Source organism: Trachypithecus francoisi, unplaced genomic scaffold (genome assembly GCF_009764315.1).
Source record: "Trachypithecus francoisi isolate TF-2019V2 unplaced genomic scaffold, Tfra_2.0 Contig00586, whole genome shotgun sequence".
In the NCBI taxonomy this organism is placed as follows: Eukaryota; Metazoa; Chordata; class Mammalia; order Primates; family Cercopithecidae; genus Trachypithecus; species Trachypithecus francoisi.
In genome coordinates, this window is record NW_022680749.1 from 8,951,052 (window position 1) to 8,968,428 (window position 17,377).

General features: G+C 41.4%; 1 protein-coding gene across 2 annotated transcripts in view; it reads right to left on the minus strand.

Moving 5' to 3' along the window:
* The window catches only part of HTR7 (5-hydroxytryptamine receptor 7), a 107,700-nt gene extending 94,883 nt beyond the window's left edge, over positions 1-12,817 (minus strand). For both annotated transcript variants that reach the window (XM_033216015.1, XM_033216016.1), the window contains exon 1: positions 11,868-12,817. In XM_033216015.1, the coding sequence (XP_033071906.1) occupies positions 11,868-12,406 (539 nt within the window). In that variant the 5' untranslated portion in view covers positions 12,407-12,817. The remainder of the gene's footprint in view (positions 1-11,867) is intronic.
* Between the last annotated feature and the right edge of the window lie 4,560 nt (positions 12,818-17,377).

Genomic DNA, 17,377 nt, shown 5'->3' on the forward strand with positions numbered 1-17,377 from the left:
ACTCAAAAAGCACCCTCACAAGGATATTGTAAAGATTCGATGCGATGCCATGTGTAAAGTGTCTAGAAACTTAAGTAGCACAAAAGGCATTCATAAAATGGCAGTGTCATCCCTGAAGGGTTTCCAAAGAAGCATGACCCAGTGACACTCTCACACTGAAGTTTTAGAAACTGTATGTGACCCCATACATGCATGGAGTGGTCACCTCCATGCATCTGGAGGCTTCCTGGTGCCGCATATGATGCCTGGCCGCCAAGAAGACCACCGCCTGCCTGGGATGGCCGCCCTTGGTGCCCAGAAGCCATGAGCTTTCCCCCTAGACCCTTCACTCTGTGATCTTCTGCCCAAGAATTTTGTTTCCATGATACCTCACCCTCTGTTCTGATGCCACCCAAGAGGCTGTGGCTGACCAGCGCTTTAGACACATTGTTCTCTTTTGCCTGTTCTCAAAATAGAATCATATGCCAAGGTGGGGAAAAAAAGCATATATGAACATCTGTGTGAAGGATGGGCGAATGGGAGGAGAAATGGTTGAGTATCCCTGATCCAAAATGCTTGGAACCTTTTTCATATTTTTTATATTTTGAAATATGTGCATATACATAAAAAATATCTTGAGCATGAGACCTAAGTCTAAATACAAAATTCATTTATGTTTTATATTTACCTTGTACTCATAGCCTAACAGTAATTTTATTCAATATTTTAAATAATTTTGTGTGCCCATCACATGAGGTCAGGTGTGAAATTTTCTACTTGTGGCATCATGTCAGTACTCAAAGATTCTAATCTTGGATCATTTTGGGTTTCAGACTTTCAGATCAGGGATGCCCAATCTGTACTAGGTTTAGCAGCTGAAATTAAGTTCAGCTGCATGTGATAAACAACACAATGGTATTAGTTCATCAATTAGCAAGAAGTCAAGATTCCAGCAATTCTGTGGAGTTGACAGTCCTCCATGATCCAGGCTACCATTCCAGCATACTGCTCCTCTTTACCAAGCATGGCCATTTTTGTCCATCTTGACTAAGATGGTCAGAGCTCTAGCCACCATCTTCATATTCCAGGCAAGAAGATGGAGGAAAGGACAGAAAACAGGAAGAGGACACACACCAATTTTCTTGAAGGCAGTTTCTGAGAAACTGAAACATAATACTTCTACTAACATCTCTCAAGCCCAAATTTAGTAACATGGCCACATCTAGCTATAAGGGAGGCTAAGAAATGCAGTCTTTATTCTGGGCAGCCATATCCCCAGGTCAAAGCAGGAATTCCCATAACTGAGGAGAAAGGGGAGGATGGAGATTGGGGTAGGCAACCAGCAGTATCTACTGCAAGGGGTGAAGGGTTATTGACGGGCTTCTCCTATGCTATTCCCTCACTCAGAATGCCTTTCTACTCCCTCTCTGTGAGTTCACTCAAAGACTCATTCACTGCCTCTGTGTTCTTGGCATCTGCTGCTCCTTTGACTGGAATGTTCCATGTCTCCACTTTTATTATTTTCCTTAAATATATTTATACACATAGATATAAATAAATACACAATATTTGAACAGGCTTTGAACACAAGTTCCATCCATACAAACTGTATGTCCTTGGCAAGTCACTTCTACCCTCTGAGCCTTAAGTTCCTCCTACATCAAGTGGGGATACTCATGCCCACCTCACAATGTTGTAGAGGGGATCAGTGGAGATTTCTGTATTTGGGAGTGGTCTGTAAGGAATAAAGCATTAAACATCTATTAGCTATTATCATTTCTACCCTGAAGCATTACTTCCTGTTAGTTAACATAAGAGGGAAAAAAAAGTAGTTGGTGGCTAAGTGTTACTACACAAAAGAACAGGGCAGAAGACCCATTTCATCTCCTTCTCACTTTCCCATAGCAATGCCAGAAGAGGATTCCATCAATTCTTAAAATGTATCTACAAGCAGAAAATTAATTTTAGAGATGAGCAAGGATAACTTCCTTTGAAGTGAAAGGATATCTGGAGAAGCCAGAATGCACCCTGCCCTGCTGATTGAAGCAGAATTAAAGCCAAAAGCAGAACTCAGATCATCAGAGGGAATGAGTCATAGTACCTGGCGATGAAGCAAGGCTTCAGCCAGACACCAATCAGAGCTAAATATTACAGCTCTTGCAAATAAGGCAGATGAGTTCCTGTAACCATGAACAACCCAAAGGTGGTCCCTGCCCTCATACACAAAGGTAAAAATTAACGGTTGCTGACAGCATTAAAACAATAACTGTATCTGCTCAGATTAATCATATATCTGACTTAATCCAAATATACCTCACGAGATGTATCAAATACATACTTTTGCCCCTTTCATTATAAAATGAAATACATAGGCATGAAAGTGCCTAAAATATACATGGACACTTTAACAATAATTAAGTTAACCCTTTTGTAATTACCACTCCAGTCAAGAAAGAAAACACTATACCACCTTAGAAGCATGCCTCTCTGATCTCAGTTTTCTCCATCCCATCTAACCATCTAAAAGCAATCACTCTGTTTGTTCTTTCTTTTTGTTTGTTTGTTTTTTTTTTTAGACAGGGTTTGCTCTTGCTGCCCAGGCCGGAGTGCAATGACGTGATCTCGGCTCACCGCAACCTCAGCCTCCCAGGTTCAAGCGATTCTCTTGCCTGCCGAGTAGCAGGGATTACAGGCATGTGCCACCACGCCCAGCTAATTTTGTATTTTTAGTAGAGACGGGGTTTCTCCATGTTGGTCAGGCTGGTCTCTAACTCCCAGCCTCAGGTGATCCACCTGCCTCCGACTCCCAAAGTGCTGGGATTACAGGTGTGAGCCACTGCTCCTGGCCTCTTTGTTCTTATGATATATATTTCCTTTCTTTTCCTTATAATATTACCACTTATGTACATCCCTAAAAATACTTTTGTCTATTTAAAATTTTTATTTGAATTGAATCACATATGTATATACTTTATACTTTGCTGCTTCTGCTCAGCCTTATATTTGTAACCCCAAAATATTTATCAGTGAAATATGACATCTGAAATTTGATTTAAAATAATTGAATGAAGGAGGAGTCGCAAATTATATTTTTAATAAATTGACCATAAATTGATCGCTGTTGAAGATGGATGACGGCTACATCAGACTTATAGTATACTTGACTTTAATATATGTTTCCAAATTTATATAACAAAAAATAGTTTAAATTACTTCATGAGATTCATTTGGTTGCTGTGTGTAGTTAGAATTTGTTCATTTTCATTGCTGTATAGCAATACTTCTCTAAGATCCCAAGACCAGAAGCATCAGAATCACTTGAGAATTTATGTGAAGTATAAATTCTTAGCCCCACCCCAGACTTTTGAAATCAGAAACTCTTGCGATAAGGTTTCTGATTTGGTAAGGTCTGGGGTGACGCCCAACAATCTGTGTTTTAATAAGTTCTCCAGGTAGTTCTGATGCACATTCAAGTTTGATAAACACTCCTAAATAGCATTCTGTTGTATAACTATACCATAATTTATTTATTCATTCTACTATTGACACAATGTATTTCAAATTTTAAGGTTTCAAGTTTGTGAATACTATAAATATTCTTATAGAAGACTTTTGGTGGACAAGCATCTTTCTGATATATACCTGGTGATAAAACAACAAGGTCTTAGGGTGTATGTATTTTTAACATTACATGATAACATTAAACTATTTGCAAAGTGGTTCACCAATTTACAGTCCCACTAGTAATGTATGTAAATTCCCTTTGCTCCATATCTTTCCCAACACTTAGTAGTTTTTTGACATTTTAATTGTTGTCAATCTAGAGGGTTAAACACTTAAACTTTCCAACTTAGAATTTTTTTAAAAAAACACACATATTAGAGAACAGAACTTCAGACGTAAAATCAGTTTCACAAATATATTAGTTGGTGAGTTTTCATGGAGTAAATCCAATGCAGGAAAGAATCTGGTACAATAGAGAAACTGAGAAAGGTCAATGTGACTGGAATGTGGCAAACAAGACAGAATGCAGTTCAAGATGTTGAGGAGTGAGGCAGGGACAAACCAAGGACCTCCTACATGTGCTAAAGAGTGAATTTTTTTTTTTTTTTTTTTGAGACAGAGTCTGGCTCTGTCGCCCAGGCTGGAATGCAGTGGCCGGATCTCAGCTCACTGCAAGCTCCGCCTCCCGGGTTTACGCCATTCTCCTGCCTCAGCCTCCGGAGTAGCTGGGAATACAGGCGCCCGCCACCTCGCCCGGCTAGTTTTTTGTATTTTTTTAGTAGAGACGGGGTTTCACCGTGTTAGCCAGGATGGTCTTGATCTCCTGACCTCGCGATCCGCCCGTCTCGGCCTCCCAAAGTGCTGGGATTACAGGCTTGAGCCAACGCGCCTGGCAAGAGTGAATTTTATTCCAAGTGAAATGAAAAGAAAATGAAAATTTTTAAGCAGGAAATTTACATAATTATATTTCTATATTAGCATACATTTAAAATATTTCAGGCACATATCCACTTCTAGCTACGATGGGTTGTTTGATACTTCAGACCAATGCTTCTGCTGAAAGCCACTTTAAAAGCTGGATAAAGCACAAATACACACACACACACACACACACACCCCTGCATGCTATGATGCCCAAAAGCATCAAGCAGTTGTTGAGACAACCAGGACTTCAGGGAACAAAATCCTAAAGAAGACAGAAGCACAGGGAGGCGAGCCAATATTGTGCAGCTGCTCTTTCCCTTGGGGCATTTGCCAAAATTGGGTGAAGGGTAAGGGGCTAAGGATCCAGGTAAAGAGCCTCAGCAGAGAGTTGCTAATAAGGGGCAAAAACACCAGAAGAGCATTTGGCAGTCTCTTGGAGATAGAGAGGCAAAAGTCAGAGGCCTAAAAGGTAAAGATGCCAGTGAAACCTAAGCCTAGCACCTGTTTGATATTTCCCTCAAAACATTTGCTGAATTCTGAGACTGCATAACGCAGGAGGCTAAGAAGCCATGCTTGACAGTTTCACAGTTTTGAGGAAAGAACATTTAAAGTTCTGAACTAGCCAGCGGGAGAAGTCATTGGGCTGAAATCCTAAGAAGGCTACATCCTAGAAAGGCATCTGCCAGTGGCAGAGCTCTATCAGAACTAAAATACAGCCTATGTTCAGCTCAGTCCCTAACTGGATTAAAATAATCAATTGTCCAATATGCCTGCCTAGCATTTTCTCTGGAACAAAATAACATCATCTACAGCATCTACAATTTTTCATGCAATATGATGAATATTCAATCAACATTTGCCAGGTATGCCAAGACCAAAAACCCAGAGAAAAACACAGATCACACAAAGAAATCACAAGTGACTCAGATATTGGAGTCAGGAAACAAAGAGTCAAACTATGATTAATACACTAAAAAAAAAAACAAGATGAAGAAATTAGATGAAAAGGTAGAGAATTTCACCAAAAAAATCAGCATCAATTTAAAAAGCTTAAATGGAATTTCTAGAATTGTAAAATACCATTATGGAAATTGACTCAATAGATAAGGCTGAACAACAGATTAGACATAGTAGAAGAGACAATTAACAAATTGGAAGGCTGGTCAAAATTTTTTCAAAACTCAAGCACAGAAGTAAAACATAAAATGGAAAATATAGAAAAGAGTAAGAAATGTGTGTGACACAGTAAAAAGGTCTACAATACATATATCTGAAGACATAGAAAAATAAAGAATGGAACAATAGTAGTGTTTGATGAGATAACAGCAAACTGATTAAAGATATTAATACACAAATTTTAAAAATCATTAGGAACCCCAAACAGGGTTAACAGTAAATAAACAACAAAAATCAATAAAGCCAGACCTAGTGACATCACAGAAAAACTGAAAACTGATAAAAATTAAAGACAAAGACAAAACCCTAAAAATAGTCAGGGGATAAAAGACACATTACCTTCCATGGAGTCATAATAATGTTGGCTAATGGCTGATTTTTCAACAGAAATGATGGAAGTCAGAAAACAATGAAACAATGTTTTAAAGTTCTGCGGAAAAAAAACTAGAAATATAGAATTCCATACTCAGTGAAAATATCATTCAAAAATGAAGCTGAGGCCGGATGCATTGGTTCACATCTGTGATCCCAGCACTTTGGGAGGCCAAAGTGGATGGATCACAAGGTCAGGAGACTCAGATCATCCTGGCTAACACGGTGAAACCCTGTCTCTACTAAAAATACAAAAAATTAGCAGGGCGTGGTGGCAGACACCGGTAGTCCCAGCTACTAGGGAGGCTGAGGCAGGAGAATGGCGTGAATCCAGGAGGCGGAGCTTGCAGTGAGCCGAGATCGCACCATTACACTCCAGCCTGGGCAACAGAGTGAGACTCTGTCAAAAAAAAAAAAGAAGCTGAAACAAAGACACTTTCAGACAAGTAAGAATTGAGAGGATTTGTCACTAGCGAACCCTCAGTAATATGGTTTGGCTGTGTCCCCACCCAAATCTCACCTTGAATTGTAATAATCTCCACATGTCAAGGGCAGGACCATATGGAGATAATTGAATCATGAGGGCGGTTTCACCCATACTGTTCTCCTGGTAGTGAGTAAGTCTCACGAGATCTGATGGTTCTATAAATGGGAGTTCCTGTGCACAAGCTCTCTCTGGCCTGCTGCTATGTAAGACGTGTCTTGCTTCCCCTTCACCTTCCCCTATGATTGTGAGCCATGTGGAACTGTGAGTTAAACCTCTTTCCTTTATAAATTATCCAGTCCTCGGATATGTCTTTATTAGCAGCATGAGAACAGACTAATACATTCAGTAAAAAAATAATGCTGGGCAGGGCATGATGGCTCACATCTGTAATCTCAGCACTTTGGGAGGCCAGGGTGGGAGAATTACTTGAGGCCAGGAGTTCAAGACCAACCTGAGCAACATAGCGAGACCCTCTCTCTTTATGTTAAAAAAAAAAAGTTTTAATTTAAAAAAATAATAATGCTAACAGGCATCTAATTTGGCAGAAAATGATCCCAGATGAAAAGGCAGTAATGCAGAACAAAATAAAGAACACTGGAAAAGATAAACACGTAAGCAAAGAAGAATGAATACTGACTGTTACAACAATAAAAATAATATCTAATGGGTTTTAATAATCTGTAGACCTAAAATGAATGCCAATAATAACATAAAAGGTGTGAGGCAATAGATAAAATTAAAATGTTCCAAGGTACCATTTTACCTAGGATTGTATTTCCCCAAAATAAATTTAAACATGCCCACAAATGACTCGTACACAAATGAATGTTCAGAGCAGCACTATTAGAGATAGCCAGAAACTGGAAAAAACTCAAATATCCATCTACTGTGAATGGATAAGCAAATTATGGTATATTTATACAATGGAATGCTACTTATCAATAAAAATGAATGAACCACTGATGGGCTAAAAACTACAGATGACTCTCACAAACATTATGCTGAGAAAAAGAAGCCAGATTCAAAAGAGCACATACTATACAATTCTATTTATATGAAGTTCTAGCCAAGCAAAACCCCAATGTGTGATGCTAAAGTCAGGACAATGGTTCTCTTTGCAGGCAATAGAAACTAGAAAGGGAGAAGAGGGGACCTCTGGGAGGTTGCCAGTATTCTATTTCTTAATATAGTTGTTTACATGGATGTGGAAATTCATCAAGCTTCATACTTAGAATTGTGCACATACATATACTTTTCTATATGAATTTCAAAAGTTTTAACAAATATTTCAGTCATACAAAAAGTTATACAAAGGATAATAAGTCTATATTCCCCACTGAGATTAAGAAACAAAACATTACCAACATAGGTGATATATATACTACTGATTATACCTCCACCCACGCCACCAGAGATAAACCACTGTCCTGAATTTGGTGTTAACCACTCCCCTGCACTATTTTATACTTTTACTCCTTCTACAAGCTTCCCTAAATGATATGTAAAACTATTTTCCATGTTTTAAAACTATACATAAAAAGTAATTTGAATTCTTTTTTTTTTTTTTTTTTTAAGACAGTGCCTCACTCTATTGCCCAGGCTAGAGTGCAGTGGTGTAATCATGGCTCACTGCAGCCTCAACCTCCCAGGCCAAAGTGATCCTCCCACCTCAGCTTCCCAAGTAATTGAGACCACAAGCATTTGCCACCATGCCTGGCTCTTTTCTTTTCTCTTCTTTCTTTTATTTTCTTCCTTTCCTTTCCTTTCTTTTCTTTTCTTTTTTCTTTTTTTTGTAGAGATGGGAGTCTCCCTATGTTGCCCAGGCTGGTCTTGAACTCCAGGGCTCCAGCAGTCCTCCAGCCTCAGCCTCCCAAAGTGCTGGGATTACAGTTGTGAGCCACCACATCTGGCTGGTAATTTGATTTCTATTTTTAAAAGATCATTCTAAAATTAGAACAAGGGAATTTCCTTGGATGACAAGATATTGTATATCTTGATTAGAACATTGGTCACATAGGTATATGTATATATATATTTGTCAACATACAAATTGAATATTTAAGATCTGTGCATGTCATTATATGTAAATTATCTCACTTAAAAAAGTTTTCTAAATAGACCGTTCTTGTTTCTTCTCAGGGAATAGATCAGGGCTGGACAGAAGTAGAACCAGGAAAGTCAATTAGAATATTGCAGTAAACCTGATGAGCATCAAAGTCATCTATCTAAAGTGTAAGGAAGAAAAGACAACTTATGGATACAATTCTTTGAGCAGCTTAACTGTGAAGCAGAGCAGTAGCTGGAGGAAGAAGTGAGGCCAGAGGCCAAAAAAGGGTTTTAAAAGATACAAAACAGAACTTGACACAGTAGAAAGGAAAAGCTGAAGAAAGACCATCAATGAGCTGGGCATGGTGGCTCACGTCTGTAATCCCAGCACTTTGGGAGGCCGAGGTGGGCAGATCAGTTGATGTCAGGAGTTTGCCAACATGGCAAAACCCCCTGTCTACTAAAATACAAAAATTAGCCAGGCATGGTGGTATGCACCTGTAGTCACAGGTACTTTCGGGGGCTGAGGCACAAGAATCACCTGAACCCAGGAGGCAGAGGTTGCAGTGAGCCGAGATCGTACCACTGCACTCCAGCCTGGGTAACAGAGTGAGATTCTGTCCCCTCCACACCCCCCTAAAACAAACAGAACAACAACAACACAAAAGACCATCCATGAAGAAACAATGAACAAAGTCCTTGAGAAGGTGGGGAGACAGAATATAACGTCCAAGTACTTTCATATTTGCTGGCTCACAATGTCTTTTTGCTTTTTAACTGGAAGGAAGTTAAAAGAAGGGTACATATGCAGGACAGATTGTTTGGTGGTGGAAAGATAAAAGTTCTCATCTGATGGTTGCTACTTTTTCAATGAATACAAGTCATTTTCTGAAAAAGACAGGGGATGGGAGCTCTGAAGCCTGTGAAAAACAGTATGGCATTACATTAGAAAAGCATCCCAGTATGATGGGGAGTGGTTAAGAAAAATGAAAGGATCCATTTTAGACAGGTTAAATGCCCAACAGATATCCAAACTCTCAAAGTACAGAATGAACATGAAAGCAACAATACTGTAATTAATCTTTGATTATGCTGCACAAAGCACAGTGTATCCTATATTAGGTACTCAAGAGGGAATGAACAAGGGAATGATTGAAGATAATTTTTTTACATATTTTCACAGCACATTTAATATCATCTGTCATATTCCACAACGGAATTGCAGAAAATATTCTTTTCAGAAATCATATATTTTCCTTTTTTCTCATTTTTAGTTCTCAGTGTTCTTGGAAGAAAATCAGTCTGTGTCTTCCAATTTTATCAATTCTTCATTTTCTCTGAAGACATGATATGCTGGTCTTCTAAAATAACTTTTAAGCAGAATTCACCAATGGAGCAATTCTCACAGGTAAAAGGAGAATCTATATACCTATGTGAACACAATTTGTGACAATCACAAGAATATAGGTAACACTAAAATTTTAAGCTCTTGCCAAGAAGGATGAATCTCTTCTCTGTATTCAGGACATGCCTGCCGATGCTAAGTCACACATGCATGCTGAGTGAAGAATGCCTTTAGCTCATGTATAGGAACCACAAGATGATCTCAGCCAAACCTCAACGTAGCCCAGAAGAAGAGAAACACTGGCTGTCTCAGGAGACAAATTAGCACAAGGTCTATTTATGTATCATTTATCAACTGTGAAATTTTAAAAAATGGTTATAAATACAGTACTTGCAGCATAAACTGTTATTTGTTTTATTACACTAAATTCTATTTAAAAGGACTCCATTCATGCAGGATGCTCTGTTTTGGTTGGCTGAGCAGTCAGATTTCTGTGCTTATAATTCATGTATATACTTACTATGTGTATTGAGTGTACTCTTTTAATTCCAGTTGCCACAGCCAGACTGTAAATGCATATGTTTTTGTCATTCTTAACTACTGTAATTCAGAACTTCAGCTGCCAAATTTGGTGCTAATATTCTCACATATGCAGTTCATGCTCTGCTCTTAAATAATTCCTTGTTTGCTGTCAGCACCTTCTACCATGATATATAAAATGGGAGAATCAATTTAAAGAATAACCTAAATTGTTAACTAAATGGAGCTACAATGTATTTTTCTTCTTGAAAATATTCCCTTTCCTATTACTTCCTTTATTTAGTAATTATAAACCCTGGTCAAGCAAAAAATATATATAGCAGAACATTTTAAGTATCAGCAAACCACAAACAGCAGTGTTTTCAAGAAGAAAAAAAGGAAAATCTCAGTTGCATGCTAGACCATCTTTTGAGGCACTGTCATTTTAAGTGTGGAGGCATCAATTATTTCCCCTAGGCTGAAAGGTCTACACATATAAAGGTTCTATAGATCCACTAAGAAAATAAGCAACCATTTCTGTGTATCATTAAACACAACAGGATACTAGTTCTGAAACACCAGTAGAATTCTAAGTGTGAACATTAACGTTTCATACATCAGTTTCAAGTGAAATAGAGTTGTTTTAGGCCAAAGACGTTTGAGACCATACTTCAAGTTGTCAACTGCATAATATTTCAAGGGTCAAAAACCAGCTCCATTTCAAAAGCCTGTAACCTTACAGTCTGAAGAAACCCTGTGGGTCTCCTAGTTCAATATGACACCCAAGGCAGGAATTTTTCCCCTAGCATCCCTGACAGATGGTCAGCCTCTGTTGCAATTACTCCAGTGGGGGAGTTCTCAACAGAAGGTTCCCAAGGGCTATGATGAAAGGCCAGAACCAGCCATTCAGACCTGGAGTAAGGCTCCAGTCAGTCAGCTTGCAAGATACAGACAGCATTACCAAACATTAAAACCAGACTTCCACAAGCAAGAATGCAATTCTGAATTGACCATCATAAGGATGCAATGTCTAAGACATGCAGACCCCAATTCTAGAACCATCCAAGGTCCTTTCACTGGCCTAGGGAGTAGCTCTCACAATTGGGGAAGCAAGGTGGCTTTTCTCCGATTTTTTTTTAAATGACTCTTTAAGGCTCACAGCAAGGCTTGATCAAGTCAGGGAGCATCAAATCCCTTCCTTCCAAAAACCAAGGCAAGGGACCCCCTGGCGGAAATGCTAAGGCTTAAAATACTCTTAACTTTGGTCTTAAATTCGTCACTACAGTAAACCAGAATATTTCGGGTTTTTCTTTTAAAGATGTACATAGGCTATGCTATAACTGAAGTTTGGTTGGTGTAGGGTAGATGGGGGGTGGGGGGCGAGCGGTGTTTTCAGCGCAGCCCTTCATCCCGCCTTGAAGTCTGGCTTGATCCTCCCTGGAAAGGCGAGCGCGCAGGGCTGAGCTGCCTGCCGGTCCCCAGCCGGAGCCTGGGACGGGGCGGTCCGGCCCTTACCTGTCAATGCTGATCACGCACAGGGTCATGATCGAGGCCGTGCAGCACATGACGTCCATGGCGATGAAGACGTTACAGAAAAAGTGGCCAAAGATCCACTTGCCCCCGATGAGGTCGGTGACGCTGACGAAGGGCATGACCGCCACGGCCACCGAGAGGTCGGCCAGCGCCAGGGACACGATCAGGTAGTTGGAGGGCTGGCGGAGCTTCTTGACGAAGCACACGGAGATCACCACTAGGCAGTTGCCCGCGATCGTCAGCAGCGTGATGAGCGTCAGGATGGAGCCGATCACAACTTTCTCGGCTCTGCCGTAGTTGATCTGTTCCCCACAGCCGGAGGCATTGTCCGGGGGCGCGTCCCAGGTGGGCGCGGGGCTGGCTGTCACCTCGCTCAGCAGGTGCGGCGCCCAGGAGCCCGCGACCGGGTCAGCGCCACCGTCGGGGCTCAGGTCGGGCAGCCCGCGCCCCACCTCTGGCAGAAGGAAAGAGCGGAGGTGCCCGTAGAGGTCCGGGCGGCCGCTGCTGTTAACGTCCATCATCGCGCCGCCGTCTGCCGCTGCCCATGGAGCCGGCGCCCCCGCCACGCGCTCCGGCTGCCGGCCCCGGGGCTTCACCTCACCGGCTCCGCTCCGCCCGGCCCAGCCATGGGGCCCGCGCCGACCGCTGGGGGGCGCCCCGCTCGCTCTCGGAGCCCCGCACTCCTCGGACCCCCGGCCGCTGCGGATAACGCGGAAGCGCGGCCTCACGGGGACTCCCTGCGGGAGGCACCTCGGCCCCCGACGGACGCCCGGGACACGCGGAGTCGAGGGAGCTCAGGCTGGGCTCCGCCGGCAGCTCCACAGCTCACAGCAGCCGCTCGGCTGGGCCGAGAGCGCCCGGGCGGCAGCGGCAGCGGCAGCGGCAGAAGTTGCGGAGTGCGCCCCGCCCCTCGCGCCCGCCGCCGCCGCCGCCGCCGCTCCCCTGCGGCAGCCGCGCCGCGTCCCCGCCGCCGCCGCCTCCGGCCGCTGCCCGCGCCCTCGCGCTCCTGGGACGGGATACCCGGGCTGGGCAGGGACCGCCGCCTCTCCCGCGCCTCCCTACTGTGAGGGGGCGGCGCTGCACGCGCCTCCCGGGATCCCGGGTCCCTTCGCCCGGGAAGCTGTCCTTGCCGCATGATAGATACTCAGAACCCCTCCAGCCGACCCCAGCCTCAGCACAGTAGTCAGCCACAGTTCACTGGGGCATTTTTCTTTTGTTAAGAGGCCTAATGAGCCAGCGGATGTTCGGGCTCATTGCGAAATGAAGAACCTGGAGGGGGATTTTATTTTTCTTAATTAAACAAACAAACAAAAAAACCTCTCCGAGCACTACACTAAGCAACAAATAGGTACTTCCGTTTTCTATTTTGACCGCTTATGGAAAGAAGTGAAGATGGAAAAGAAGCAGCCGAATGGGGTGAGGGTGGGAGCTCCGAGAAGAGGAAGAAGGAAAAAAAGGAGGAAGGGGGATTCCTTAAGCCCCTGGCACCTGAGAGATGGGGATGCTCTGGGGATGAGGCCTCCAAGGGGTTAAACCCATTTAGACTAATCCTTCCTGGATGTCTAGAAACAGTCCTCTCCGCTCTGAAAATAGACCCTGATTGCCCTTATATTTCGACTTCAAAGCCTAATATATTGAAAAGAGAGTTAATTTTCCCTTAGCATTCTGGAAGTCTTACACATAAGCAAAGAAATGGCCGGTTATACTGTTCTATAGAGGAATCCGCGAAGTGTATGTTGATTTAATACCTATTGGCTAAAATTCCCCTTAGTATCTAAACCCTGTCAGAGCGACTGATTTTTATTGTTTGTGAGACTTACTTCATTCCATTTTGTTTAAAGGTTTCACTGGAAGCCCGCAGTGATTTCTTTAGTTTAAGACTCTAAAAATAATCAAATCTGTTTTCTTTTCTTGTTAGGCCCTAGCAGATTATAAATAAGAAGAAAAGGAAGAAAAATCTCAAAGTATATTGATCAGAGTGCTGAATAGTACTTCCATTCTTAAAGGTGGGTATTAGCCCTGTTTTTCCAGATAAGGAAACTTGTTTGCTCTTGCAATCAGCTAGTAAGAAATAGTTATGTTTCAAACCCAGGTTTATCTGATTACTATGCCCATATTTTTCCCTGTACACATTCAAAAAAAGTTTTAATGAAAAGAAAAAAAAAAGCCTTCATGGTTGGCCAGTGTTCACAGCTCTTTCGCTGTGATCAACATTTCAGAGGCTGCTCTCTGCCTAGGATAAGCAAACCAATCCATTGAGTCAGAGGAAGAATGGAAGATAATATCTAGGCCACAAAGCAATATTATCTAATAGTTAAGAAGATGGATGAGGAAATTTCTTCAACCTTACTTATGTCAGTTATTCTCTGTTTCGCTTTTCTTGGTTTCAGTTATCTGTGGTGAACCATGGTCCGAAAATATTAAATGGAAAATTTCAGAAATAAACAATGTGTAAGTTGTCAATTGCACACTATTCTGAGTAGTGTGATGAAATCTCTCTCTTACCCAGGATATGAATCATCCCTTGTCCAACATATCCACACTGTATATGCCACCCACCATTAGTCACTTAGTAGCCCTCTCTCTTATCAGATCGAAAAAAAAAAGCATAGTATATATAGGATTGAGTACTATCTGAGGTTTTAGGCATCCACTGGGGATCTTGGGAGATATCCTCTGAGGAAATCTCAGACAAAAGACAAATAGTTTGTTGCTGGAATGCATCTAAGAAACCATTTGTTCACCCTTCAGTGCAGAGGAGGAAATAGAGGCTGGGAGAAATTTTATAACTTGTCCAAGATCATATGTGACTGCACTGAAATGTCTCCATTTTTTATTTTGAGGTGTAGAATTGTCTTAAGGTCTTTTAAAAATTCGTTCATGACATTTTTTTCGTTTCAGCTTTTCAACTCGTTTTAACTTACTTTGACTTTTGTATTCTTCCCCTTGAATACCCTAATCAGTTCAGCTTATGTATTCTGTCTTGGCTCTGTCAAATAATATTCCACAGTAATTACACACAGATTTTGAAAATTAATCGTTTTATTTGTATTTAAACCTCTAGTCAATATGATTTACCACCTACACTCTTACCAGCCCTCACGTAGTCCATTTATATTTCACAACAGCTTCTAGTTTTTGCTTTTGTCTTGTTTTAGTCCCTTTGGGATGCCATAACAAAAATATCATAGCCTGGGTGACTTAACAACAAACATTTACCAAGATCAAGTCACCAGCAAATTCAGCATCTGGTGAGGGACAATATTCTGGCTTATAGACAGCCATCTTGCTGTGTCCTCATCTGGCAAAGCGGGTAAGAGGGCTCTCTGGGTCTCTCTCTCTCTCTCTTTTTTTTTTTTTTTTTTTTTGAGACAGAGTCTTGCTCTGTCACCCAGGCTGGAGTGCAGTGGTGCGATCCCAGCTCACTGCAACCTCCACCTCCCAGGTTCAAGCGATTCTCCTGCCTCAGCTTCCCAAGTAGCTGGGATTACAGGCACATGCCACCACACTTGGCTAATTTTTGTATTTTTTGTAGAAGAGACCACGTTTCACCACCTTGGCCAGGCTGGCCTCAAACTCCTGACCTCAAATGATCTGCCTGCCTCAGCCTCCCAAAGTGCTGGGATTACAGGCGTGAGCTACCACGCCTGGCCTGGGGTCCCTTTTATGAAGGTACTAATCCCATTATGAAGGTTCCACCCTCATGACTTAATCATTTCCCGAATCATCTTCCCTCTCCCATCTGACAAAGGCCTAATGTTCAGAATCTATAACTTAAATGAAGAAACAAGCAAGAAACAAATAACCCCATTAAAAAGTGGGCAAAGGACATGAACCAGACACTTCTCAAAAGAAGACATACAGGTGGCCAACAAACATGAAAAAATGCTCATCATCCCTAACCATCAGATAAATGCAAATCAAAACCATAATGAGATGCTCTCTCACACCTGATACCATCACAATGGGCAGTAGGATTTCAACATACCAATTTTTCAGAGGAAATAAATGTTCATTCCATAACAACTTTTAAATTGTGTGACATATAAATATAGGAAATAATCATTAAAATACTATTTTTTAAATTACTTCCTCCTTCATTGTTAATATAGCATCGAGTCCAAGCTCCTTTTTTTATAGAACAGTCACCTCTATTATATTATCCCTAGTGATGGCTGAGTGTATTTCCCAAGAGTTGCTAGGTTTTTAATTTATAAGCTGTCACAATGCATAAACATACTTACTGAAAATCTCGGCTTCTACAGCATTACTTTGCTTATGTTGAGTTTAAATTTCATCTATCATTGTGTTATTCCAAAATCCTGACAGAGCAATCTGGAATTCTTTCAGTTTCCCTTTAACCTTCACTAACAAATAATTATGTCCTCATAAAAATGCCAAAATCTAGTGTATACTTTTCCATAATTTTCTCACAAAGAAACGCTAAAGATATAGCTTCACAAAATATTCATAAAATATCTAAATATTCATCTAAATTTGTTGTTTGTTCTGCCCTTAGTTTTCTGGTGTTTAAAAGCCATATCAAGGTGTTGCTTCCTTCTTCCCTCCCACTATCCGCCCACTCTTCGACAGTTATACCAGAGACAGTGAGTAAAGTGTTGGCATCTAAATCAAATCATGTCTTTAGTTTTTATCCCTTTTATTCCTTGCATTTAAAAAAATTACTGCTTTTAAAAGTACCAACTCTTATCTAGACTCTCATTGGCTACAATAACATTCTCATAAGATTGTCAGTGAGGGCACCTGAGAATACAGCTTTTTGAGGTTTCCAACTGGCAAACTCCTGCTCTCAGAACTGCCCTGGGGGAGTGCAGAAGAGCTCTGGAGTCTTACAGCATAGTTACTGTCTTCTTATATGCCCTTCTTCCCTCTAGGTACTCATCTAGCTCATCTAAATGCATATGCGTAATCCCATCTATAAAAACCCATACATATCCCTCCATAGGACATAAGCTTAGGATAGTCTGTTTTCCCATAAACCGGCATACCCTAACAACCTAGATGTGCTTTAAGAAGCACAAATAAAGCTTCCTAACCATAGGGTTCATTGGCAACTCACTAGTCAGTCAAGCATGATGATATCATGTCTACTGGGGGTCTGATGGCCTCCCATGCCCAATGCAGTGGACTTCCACTGGGCTACTCTTTCATTTCCCCAAATTTTTCAGTCTTTCACATTTGTACCCCATTTTCTCACTCAACTAAACTAATTATCTGGGTGTCCCTTTCCCCCAGAATTGGGTGAGAAAAGACTAGGAAAACTAGAATGCTTAGACAGTGTAGCACTAAGAGTATTGTATATAAATATCCAGATACTACCCTGTGGCCATTATTGGGACTACAGATCACTAACACAGAGACAGAACACACATGCTAGAGACAGGGACTCAAATCCATCAACACAGACATTTTTGAGGCCCAGTTAGGATAAAAGCAGTTTGTCTGGGACACCTGAATGTCTCCTTCTCAGT